The 11,383-nt window shown below is 38.8% G+C and overlaps 1 protein-coding gene across 1 annotated transcript in view; it reads right to left on the bottom strand.

The window, feature by feature from the left end:
- Positions 1 to 2,515: 2,515 nt before the first annotated feature.
- Positions 2,516 to 11,383, bottom strand: part of lgr4 (leucine-rich repeat containing G protein-coupled receptor 4) — a 40,934-nt gene continuing 32,066 nt past the window's right edge. The window contains exons 16-18 of the mRNA XM_042493721.2: positions 10,681 to 10,778; positions 7,743 to 7,796; positions 2,516 to 7,635 (exon numbers count right to left, since the gene is read on the bottom strand). Of these exons, the coding sequence (XP_042349655.2) occupies positions 6,227 to 7,635; positions 7,743 to 7,796; positions 10,681 to 10,778 (1,561 nt within the window). The 3' untranslated portion in view covers positions 2,516 to 6,226. The remainder of the gene's footprint in view (positions 7,636 to 7,742; positions 7,797 to 10,680; positions 10,779 to 11,383) is intronic.

Raw genomic sequence — 11,383 nt, 5'->3', positions numbered from 1 at the left:
AAAAAAGAATTACATCCCAAAAATGACTTAAAACATCTCAAAACAGTATAAGTTAGCGTGGTGAGAAACGCCATAACATACAATGTTGCAAAAGGGGCCAATGAAGTTATAGCATGTTGGAAAAAATGATCGAAAAGGCAAGACTATAGTATGGCAAAAAAGTTGAAATATGACATTTCCCAAAGAAAGGCTGAAAACACCTCAGAAAAGTTTAAAATAGCATGCTGAGAAATGCCAAAGCACAGACTACTGCAAAAAAGGACGTAGACAGCAAAATATAGCATGTCGAAAAAGTGACGAAAAGGCAAGGCTATAGTATGGTAAAATGTCAACAAATGGCATTTCCCAAAAAAACAGCTTAAAACACCACCAAACAGCATAAAATAGCGTGCCAAGAAACGCCATAGCATAGAAAGTTGCAAAAAGGGCCAAAAACACCATAATATTGCATGTCAAAAAAATGACCGAAAAGGTAAGGCTTTAGTATAGAATAATGTCAAAACATGACATTTCCTAAAAATAGCTTAAAACACCATCAAACAGCATAAAATAGCGTGCCAAGACAAGCCATAGCACAGAAAGTTGTTAAAACAGCCAAAAAGACTATAATTATGCATGTCGAAAAAATGACAGAAAAGGCAAGGCTATTGTATGGCGAAATGTCAAAAAATGCCATGTCCCAAAAACAGTTTAAAACACGACCAAACAGCATAAAACAGCCTACTGAGACACGCCATAGTGTAGAAAGTTGCAACCAAAAGCTTAAAACACCATAATAATGCATGTCAAAAAAATGACAGAAAAGGCAAGGCTATTGTATGGCAAAATGTCAAAAAATGCCATGTCCCAAAAACAGCTTAAAACACCACCAAACAGCATAAAACAGCCTGCCGAGACACGCCATGGTATAGAAGGTTATAGAAAAACAGCCAAAAAGAATATAATAATGCATGTCGATAAAATGACAGAAAAGGCAAGGCTATAGTATGGCAAAATGTCAAAAAATGGCATGTCCCAAAAATAGCTTAAAACACCACCAAACAGCATAAAATAGCGTGCCAAGACAAGCCATAGCACAGAAAGTTGTTAAAACAGCCAAAAAGACTATAATTATGCATGTCGAAAAAATGACCGAAAAGGCAAGGCAAAAATATCAAGATATGACATGTCCCAAAAATGGCTCAAAACATCTAAAAACAGTATAAAATAGCGTGCTGAATAAACGCCATAGCAAAGAATGTTGCAAAAAAGACCAAAAACACCATAATTTAGCATGTGTAAGAAATGACCGAACAAGCAAGGCTATAGTATGGCAAAAGATTCAAAATATGACATTTCCAAAAAAATGCTGAAAACCACATTAAACCACTTTCAATAACATGTCCTAGAAACAGCTGAAAAACAGCGTAACATTTCGTGCTGAGACCGGCTTTAGCACAGTATGTTGCAAAAACTGCCCAAAACACCATGATATAGCATGACAGAAAACGACAGAAAATACAATACTATAGTATGGCAAAAAATGTTAAAATATAACATCTCTGAATGCCTACTAACTATGTTGACAGATTTTGGTCAAAATCAAAGTAATCTGGTCAAAAACGTTAATGTATCCGATATCGACATAATCAAAAACGTCATTCCATTTTTCCATAACATTGTATACTTAAATTTCTCAAAAAATCATACTATAACGTTTTATGGCAAACTATACTTTGACTTTTTTATGACATAACATACAACGACTTGTATGACTTTTTATGCCATAGTCTACTTTTTTCTTTTCGTCAGGATTTAAATGGAGACTCTGGGCCATTTACACCTTATTGCCACCGTCAATCCCCTTTTCTCTTGGTGTATTACACCTTTTCATGTTGGAGTTGTACTTTTAAATTCACCTGCCCTGAATAAGGAACAAACTTTCAACATCAGATTCAACCGCAACTCAACCACAACCCTTTAACAACAGAGCCACTGTCTCGTTTTGACCCTGGCCTTTAAAATTTACGAAACTAGACAATTGGAAAAAATGTTTCTATATTCTGGTTTTTTTTTCTTTTTCCATTATTATCCAGGGCTGTAAATTACTAAAATCAAACTCCATACCACATAAGAACCATGTTTTGAAGAAAGATAAGTCCTCATTGAGTTTAAACTTAATTCATCACTATAGTAAATTCTCTTTTGATCGGACACTCATAGTGATGTTAAAACATGATCCATATTCCCACGAGGTTACTGTGCAGCCTGACAGACTGATGCTAAGAGTTTAATGCTGAACTTTGCTTGGAGAAAAATGTGTAGGATTTCAGTCAATATTTTCATTTTCAGGGGATCTGACCTTTCTATGACATAATTTTCTATATCATCTCCAGTCCCAAAAATAAGTATGTGCAGTGATTTCAAAGTGGCAAAGCTACACTATTCATAAAGGCATGACATGACAACAATGTTTAAACGAGGTGAAAAGTACAAACACATCAGATATGTAACAAAATCTTTGATAGAGACCATGGCCACTGCAGTGTTTTAATTTTAACACAAAGGTAAATAAAAATGGTTGTGTTTGTCTTTATTCATTCACAATTTATAGATTTTTTTTCTCTACTGGAACAGAATAACTCGGGGAGATCTCACATGAAAAACTACAAACACGACTTTAATTTGAACTGAAATTAAGTGAGATTCTTTTTATAATCTGTATTATTCTGCAATTTTTGCATCTATAAAAGATAAAACAAAAAAAATGTCATAGTTTATAGTTTGGTTAAAAAAATAAATCACAGTATACAGTACATAGATTCCTCCCACAATTTGCACTTATCTAAAATGATGATGTACAACCACGTGTCACCATAAAGCTAAGAAGGCAAACAAAAACAATAAACAACAGATGAAAACAGACTTTTCTTTTACAAAGCACTGCTGGTAGCCACTACAGTCGAGGAGGTAGCTTCCTTAATTAGCATCCCATTCTTGATTACGTCTTTTCTTGTCAAATAATTTACATACAAATACAAAACAAAAAAGCAAACTACTTAAAAATTTTGTACATTTTCACCAGATGGGACATCTCAAACAATCAACGGACATTTTGGTTGGTGCAAGAATTTATACACCCGGTTGAGACAAATACCTACATGGAAAATAAAAAATCCAAAAGATTTAAATTGAACGGTGCATTATAGTGACACAAGAATGTCTTGCTGGTGGGAGAAAACGTTTCCCTACATCGCCTAAATTCCTGAGCACTCACATGACGTGCACTTGTGCATACACGCTCTGAGGGTGTATCCACCTTAATGTGTACAGTCACGCTCCAGAACACCTTCCTTCGTCACACACAGTCTCACTCAGGACAGCTCTCAGGGTGAAAAGACATCAGCGTTAATACACTTTACGACATGATAATGCTCTGAAATGAACATACAGTAAGTGCGTAAAATGCGATGGGACTGGAAAGACACTGGAGGACAGTGAATTACTTTAAAGATAATTCCTCGTATCATTAATATGGACCCTTTTTTCATATTTCACACCATCATGCACATTTATTTTGGTCAAAATGATGCAAGTAAATTCACTGTAAAGTACCTCAACACCCAAAAGATCCACACTGCAGATACTTGTCTTTAAATATCTGTGGTTGAATAATAACCCTCCCACATTTCAATTATAATAGTCCTTCTTTTTTGGCACTGCGTACACACTTTGCTGTTGACTCAGCTGGCTGCCAGTCTTGTGCTGCGTTCACATCTTGTTGGAAGAAGCGGAAGAGTGGGATTACATTCACGTGTTTGACTTGGACAGTATTCATGTGTTTAACTTGTCGCTCACAAGCCAAATTATGTTTAATGATATGTTTTTTATCGTCCAAAAACCTACGGCAGCCATCAGTCTAGTTCAGCTTGTGTGAATGTGGTTGATTTCGTTTTTTGGGGATTTCCTGTTTGTTGCTTGCTGGTTGCCAAACTTCTAAAATTTGTGGAGCAAAATAATATCATAGTTTACTGAAATAATCTCTTTTGTTCTTTTGTTGAGTTAAAAGACCACAGTTTGACGTGTATGCCATATATGGAGTTGGGGCCAATAACCAGAAAGTTTATCTTAGTTTAGCGTAAAGTCCGGAAACGGGAAGAAACAGCGAGATTTACCGTCTCTGAAGCTAACATATTCAACAACACGTCTAAAGGTCACTTATTAATAGGTCTTGTTCGTAACCCTTCGGTTTTGTTGCGCTGTGTTCATAATCCTTTCACATGCATTTCCACCACTTGAACTTTTTTAATTTTTAAATGTTTTTATGGGGTAAAAATGCAAAGAGTGACTTCTCAAGAAATGTCTTACAAATAGCAAAAATTGACAGGGAAGGGACAAGGATATTACTTTAAAATTAGCTAGGGACCATCATTAAAAATGGTCAAAAAACTGAATAAAAATATCCAAACTATATTTGTAATTTTATACATACACATTTCAATGTTGCAGAATACAACATTTTGAGCATTTTCTCAGGGTTATTTTCTTGTTTGTGTTTGTTTTGTACTTTTCTTTTTTAATGCTTTTTTTCAGTCAATTTTATTGAAACTTTTAACTTATTTTTTGCTAATTTTTGGGCCATTTCTTCTAAAGTTGCTCCTTGCCTTCTTCCCATGCTTTTGAAAGAAATCAGAACAATTATCTCAGGTTTCAAATGTGAAAACAGGCTAGCTGGTTCCCTGTCTCCAGTCTTCATGCATTAGCTGACTAGCTGCCAGCTGGAGCTTTAAATTTGTGCACAGATATGCGATGTGGGGTATTGATCTTTTCATCTTATTGTCGGAAAATAAGCACATTTCCAAAAAATTTAGGTCGACAGCTACAGAAAATAAATTTGCGTAAATTGCGAAAATAAATTATGTTGCATTATCTGAAAGGGCATCCATAGAAGATCATTATTATCAATTTCATTTTGCACAACAAAATTCCTTAACATGATTGTGATATTCCATGATTTTTCCAGGTTTTCCATAACCCCCAGAACCCTGTTTTATTCACTAGAAACAGTTTATGTTCATTAAACACACTGTTCTTAACAGAGCAATGAGTCAACAATTGTTCTGTGTTCCCCAAATAATCTGAACTTCTGATAAAAGCAGGTCTTATTTAATTATTTAAGTGTTATAGTAGTGACGAGGAAATGACTGTTGGGTGTCATGTGCCTTTTGGCCATATGACAAATGCAATATATTGCTGTTCAGTTAAGGTAAAAGTTTGATCCAAAACAAACAGCATGATGGTAAGAAATCAGGAAATAAGGCCCAGATTTAAATAATAACAAATTATCCTTCAGACTAGTGACAATAATTACCTGTATGCTCGTTTTTTTGTGAAGAATTAGGGAGAAAAAGAAGTGCTGTTGTTTTGGTGAATGCTCAAGTTACATTGTATATATTCATCATTCAAAGGCCACCTGAAATTGTCTCCACCCTTGCCCTGCTGCTCAAACAATAAATAAGATCTTTCACCACCACCAAGAACAGCTGCTGCTATAACAGTGATATCTGCTACTTTTATCACATTCTTAGTCTTTATAGCTTAAAGCAAAGACGTGTTTATGATAGACTGGCATTTACTTATACCACTCTGACGCTGATTACGATCACAGGCAGGCAGGGCAGAAGTTATTGCTGACATTACATTATCCCCCCTCTGGTAGGTGAAGACCACCTGGAAGTTACATTCACACAGAAAAGTCTAGGATGATTATTACATTTGCTACATTTATGTAAAAAAGTATAAAATCAACAGTTGCCGTAGAGAAGCTTTAAAAGTTGTGTAACAATAAAAATAAAAAAAAAAAGCTTATAAGTACAGGTAAAACAGAGAGATCACAAAATCGTTGAGGCTCGCAACATCATGAGATCCAATCGAAAGCAAGAGGCAGGCACTAATGGCGAGATTTTCCTTTGCGAGGTCCTTTGTCAACCAGTTTGTGACGTGATGAGCTCAGTTCAGCTCACTTAGGAACGATCTCCAAGTTCCAAAAGCATACCGAGTTCCCTTTAAATGATTGGTTGCATCTCTGTTTACACGGTAAATACAAACATAAGTGCTTGCTGAACGGTCTTTTAGCAGGGTAGTTGGCACATTTTGTTGTTTGATATAAAAACGTTAACTTGTAGCAACTAAATTCACATGACAGAGAGATCTGTGCACACAGACGTACTGGAGCTCTGAGGCGTCCTTAGTCTTTGACTCGAGGTATGTTGTATGAGTAGTGTACCAGAGGAAGGCCTCTGCTCTGACAGAAGCAGGCTCTGCCGCAGGCCTGTACCTGGTCTGAACTGTCCGACACAAACGAGTCCCCCTCGTCTGCGTACTCAGACTGAGCGGAGGGCGTGCTGCTGTCTGCCCAAAACCCCTCAGCGTGCTGGCACACTGCAGCTCCTGCCAGGAGGGTGGGACAGCTGTGAGACTTCACCAAGTGTCTACAGACTGTGGAGGACGAGGGAGAAGAGCAGGTCCTGGCATGCAGAGCAGCCTCGCACTGCTCGCATACAACTGTCTCTCCACAAAGCTGTGAGTATACCCCACAGTCAAAGCCCAGGTGGGTGGAGGAGCCGCCGTCTGTGAGCTCTGACCCTCCGCCACCATCATCTTCATGACTTTCAGCACCAGCCTTCACTTCTCTGGTCAGTCCTCCGCGGCCGCGTAGTCTCAGCCAGTCCTCTCTGAAGGCTGGGCTGAAGAACACATACAGCACTGGGTTCAGGCACGCGGGCAGCGGGAAGAAAATGAGCGTGACGGACTTGGCGATTTCTGGGCCGCCGGCTGTGGAGCCAGTCAAGAGCGGGGCGAAGGAGAAAGCCGCAACAGGGCAGAAGAAGATGCAGTTGGTGAAGATGAGCCAGGCTACGTGTCGCAGGGCGCCTGTCTGCTCCGGATCTGCCAGCTCCACTCTGCCGAGGTGGCAGTACAGCTGTGTGTACACCGCTGCAGTGAACAAGTAAGCTAGTGCGTTAAGCAGAACCAGAACAACCGTGACACTCAGAGCTGGACTCTCTCCGCCAGCGAAGGGCAGGCAGAGAGGAGAGGTCGACTGGTCACTGGAGGTCAGGAGAGGAAGGCAGGCTCCAGCAGCAGCCAGCAGCCCCAGCAGTCCTGCAGCGATGCTGAAGCGTCGATCTCCTCTCCAGCATCCACGATGACTGCCTCCGTTCCTCCTAGGTGACATCATCACCTTCCCGAGAATCGTCCGCACAGCGACGCTGCGCTCCACGGCTGCCAGAGAGAGTAACAAGACAGCCCACTCTGACGAAAAGACAGCCAGAGCTCCGGTGACCTGACAGCCAGGCCCCATCTCCCACCATACACCGAACTCAGCAAATGAGCCCCAGGTGGCGACGTCGAGCACGGTCAGCACGCCAACGTACAAGCCTGTGAGCAGGTTGGCAAGGGCCAGGAGCCCCATCAGCAGCCGGGCCGGGGAGAGAGACGGAGGGAGGGAGTGGAAATGGCCTGCGGCCCGGAGTGTTGGGGAGAAGGTGGCCACCAGCACCAGGCTGTTAAAGACCAGCGACACCACGCAGATGAACCAGACCGTCAGACGGATCATCCAGTTCCCCAGCAAGTGCTCACAGGGCTTAAAGGCTCCTGAAGATAGAAACAATATGGTCGCTCGTAAGTTTTAGCCACATATTTTTTACATTATTTCTAATCTCTTCAACATTTATAGACACACAATGAAAGAAAATGCTTACCTGGTGATGGAGAGCAATGCATAATCATTGAGATTCTTTCCATATCCTCCCCACCTAAATCAAAAATTTTTAATGTTAGAAACATAAATATGAAAAAGACTACATTAATCCAGAACAGTAGCCTTGTCAAACAAGTAGGCATACACAGCAGGAAGTATGTTGACAAATCTTTCACAATTTCTTGTTTCTGCAAGAAACATGTAAAAATACGTAAAAAGGAAAAAACCTGAAAATAAGCAATAAAAAAGAAGTAAAAAACAAAAACAAACAAGAAAATGAAACAATAAAATATATTTTAATTGAAGCTGCAAGGGCCCTCGTACCCCCACGCATGTCAGGATACTTGTGAACTCCAGCTAAAGCGGTCGTTCATTTCTGTGAAAGTCGGGTAATGCACGCAGAGAGAGATATTTAACATGATGTAGTACTTCCAGCGCTTACTAGATGGCACTGGAGGGGACATAAATACCACGTCATCTTGGTGAACATCATTTGTAGGACAAATCACGAAAACTTCATGTAAATGGATTAATTGATTAATTTATTAATATTAAAACAAAAAACCCATTTGGAATGTTGAGTTTGAACATTAAGGACAGTAAAATGTCAGCAGGTTTAGCTCAGTGGGTAAATCAGGAGGTTAGTGTGCCTGAGGTTGCTGATTCAAGTCTTATCTGGGACAGGTGACTTTTGAAGGCTGCTGTCTAAGCACAGAGCTAAAGGGAACCTCGAAGAGATGTAAAGTGTCTGGAGGTTTGGCTCAGTGGGTAAATCAGGTGGTTAGTGTGCCTGAGGTTTCTGGTTTGAGTTTTATCTGGCACAAGTGACTTTTGACTTTTATGGCATAAATAAAATAAAGTGCTAATTTAAGTCACTGATGACGTACCGTACAACAAACACTTAAAACAGTTAAAAAAAAAAACCACAATTGTCTCCTGAATTTTCACATACTGAATTTTCCTTGACAAGAACTTTTATTAGTTTTATTAGAACTTTTTATTATTTAGTTTATTATCAGCCTGACTCATATATCAGTCAAGTTTTCAATAGACGTCACTGCCCAGACACACTAACCTCTTAATTTACCCACTGAGTTAAACCTGCTGACATTTTGTATGGTTTCGACGTTCCCTTTAGCTCAGTATTGGCAGTGACGTCTATCGAAAACTTGATATATATATATGAGTCACGCTGATAATCAACTAAGTTCTTGGCAGGAAATTTTCAGTATACAAAATTTCAGGAGACAATTGTGGGTTTTTTAAAACTGTTTTAAGTGTTTGTTGCAAGGTACGTCATCGATGACTTATATCAGCAGAGCAGGCAGATATATCAGCCAATATTTAACTCTACTTATGCCACAAAAGTCAAACACCATTTGTCTCAGATAAGACTCAAGCAAGCAACCTCAAACACACTATCTGCCTGATTTAGCCACTGAGCCAAACCTCCAGACATTTTGCATCTCTTTGACATTCCCTTTAACTCTGTGCTAAGACAGGATGTCTTCTAAAGTCAACTGTCCCAGATAAGACTTGAACCAACAACCTCAGACACACTAATCACCTGATGTACCCACTGAGCTAAACCCCCTGACATTTTGTAGGGTTTCGATGTTCCCTTTAGCTCAGTATTGGCAGTGACGTCTGTCAAAAACTCAGCAGTTATATAAGCCATGCTGATAATCAACTGAGTTCTTGAAAGAGAAAATTCAGTATTCAGTATGTGAAAATTCAGGACACAATGAGACAATTGTGTTGGTTAAAAGTGTTGGTTGCAAGGTACGTCAACGATGACTTATATCAGCAGAGCTGGCAGATATATCAGCTGATATTTTATTTTATTTATGCCATAAAAGTCAAATGTCACCTCTCCCTGATAGGACTTGAACCAGCAACTTCAGGCACACTAACCACCTGATGTACCCACTGAGACAGACCTCCTGACACTTTAATAAGCTGTTCCATTCCAAAAAGGTCCTCGCACCAGTCAGTGCTCAGGCTTTAATAATAACAATAATAATAATAATAATAATAATAATAATACTAATAATAATAATTCCTTCAGTTTCAAGAGGGCCTTCGCTGACTGACCTGGGGTTGGCGCTCATGCCCTAAATGATTACAAGAGTTATAGGTTTTTTTTTAGGGATTTTTCCCTAGTTCTTTGATAATATTTTAAAATTCCCCCAGCTAATTTTCGGGTCATTTACTTGTCCCCTTAACTCATTTTTTTTGCATTTTACAGGACATTTCTTGCAAAATTGCTAATTTCCTTTTCCCCCCACATTTTCAAAAGAAATCAAACCAATGTTTTTAGGTTTCAGAGGTTTACATGCTCGTGAAAGACGTCTGACTAAATAACAAGTAAAGTGATGTTGATCTGGGTGAAATAGGGTTACAGATCTGCTTCTGAAGCAAATGCTTGTTTCAGAAAACTGAAGTGAATGTCAGGCACAACACGCAAACTTTGATAACCTTTAGTTAACACAAATAGGCCCATGTGCACAGTCACGCATAGAAAATACAAATTTCCTCTTTTTTTCCCTACATTTTCATCTAGTTTCTTTTATCCTAACATTTCTCATGAGTACACTAAGAAACATGGGACAGCATTTTATGTAAAACACATGTTCTTAGATGCATGCAGAAATACATCTGCACTACACAATCTGTAAACAGTAAAAAATAAAAATAAAATTAAAAAAAGCATGTAGGCTAATGCCAGAGTGGCTGTAAAAACACTCTATGTCTTCTATGTCTACATCTGATATCTGGTGGTCTGGGAGTAGAGAATGCTGTTATTTTGCTCATGTACCCTCACGCTGATGTAAAACACTCTGTCAATATTTTAAGTTGTTTTTCTGTAAATAAAACAGGAAAGTTTAGCTAACATGTCAACTGTTCCGAGGAAAAGGCTCAGACTGCAGCATTCCCACCTGTAGATTTCTTAACGTCATTTTCCTCAGAAGAACTCGTCATTGAGTCACATCCAACAAATGCACAGCACTGGTAGGCGTACGGGACAGAGATGGACCTACAGAAAAACAACAATCATTTAGAAAGGCAACGAGTGTCCTGTTGATGTTCAGTGTTGATAATACAGATGGTCCTGCAGTTTAATACCTTATTGGCAAAAGCATAAATAATGTGTTTGTCTGCAAATATTTGGCCCTTTTGATTTTTTTTTTGGTAATAATATTTGGATATTTGCAAATGTAGAGAAAACAGATTCAACAGGCGTTCTCATTTAAGACAAGAGGTGGAGTTTGTTTCTGTCAGTTTGTCAAACACATGGAAGCACAACAGATGGAGAAACACTGAAAAAAATATATTTTTGTCCACTACAGGATTAGTCCAATTTGTATTGTTTATAAACTTAGCACTGGTGAAGGTTTTCAGTTCATCTTACTGATAAACAACTGAAATGCTTGGTTTGAAATTATGCAGTGCACCATGTATGCTGTGTTTTCTACATCACCATTTTTGGACTCAGAGCGCTTGAAATCTTTGTGTTACAGCATGTTTGCTTTATATGCAAAAATAGACAAAAGTATTTCCCTGGGAAAATGATGGGTAGAAGAAGCCGATGTTCTTTATTCATCCACTTGACAAAATTAATTTTTAATGTATTTGCATATA

Source organism: Plectropomus leopardus, chromosome 1, assembly GCF_026936395.1.
Source record: "Plectropomus leopardus strain MGB_pleo_1.0 chromosome 1, ASM2693639v1, whole genome shotgun sequence".
NCBI classification, from domain to species: domain Eukaryota; kingdom Metazoa; phylum Chordata; class Actinopteri; order Perciformes; family Serranidae; genus Plectropomus; species Plectropomus leopardus.
Note: the sequence above shows the minus strand (reverse complement) of the source record. Positions and strands in the feature narration are given on the sequence as shown.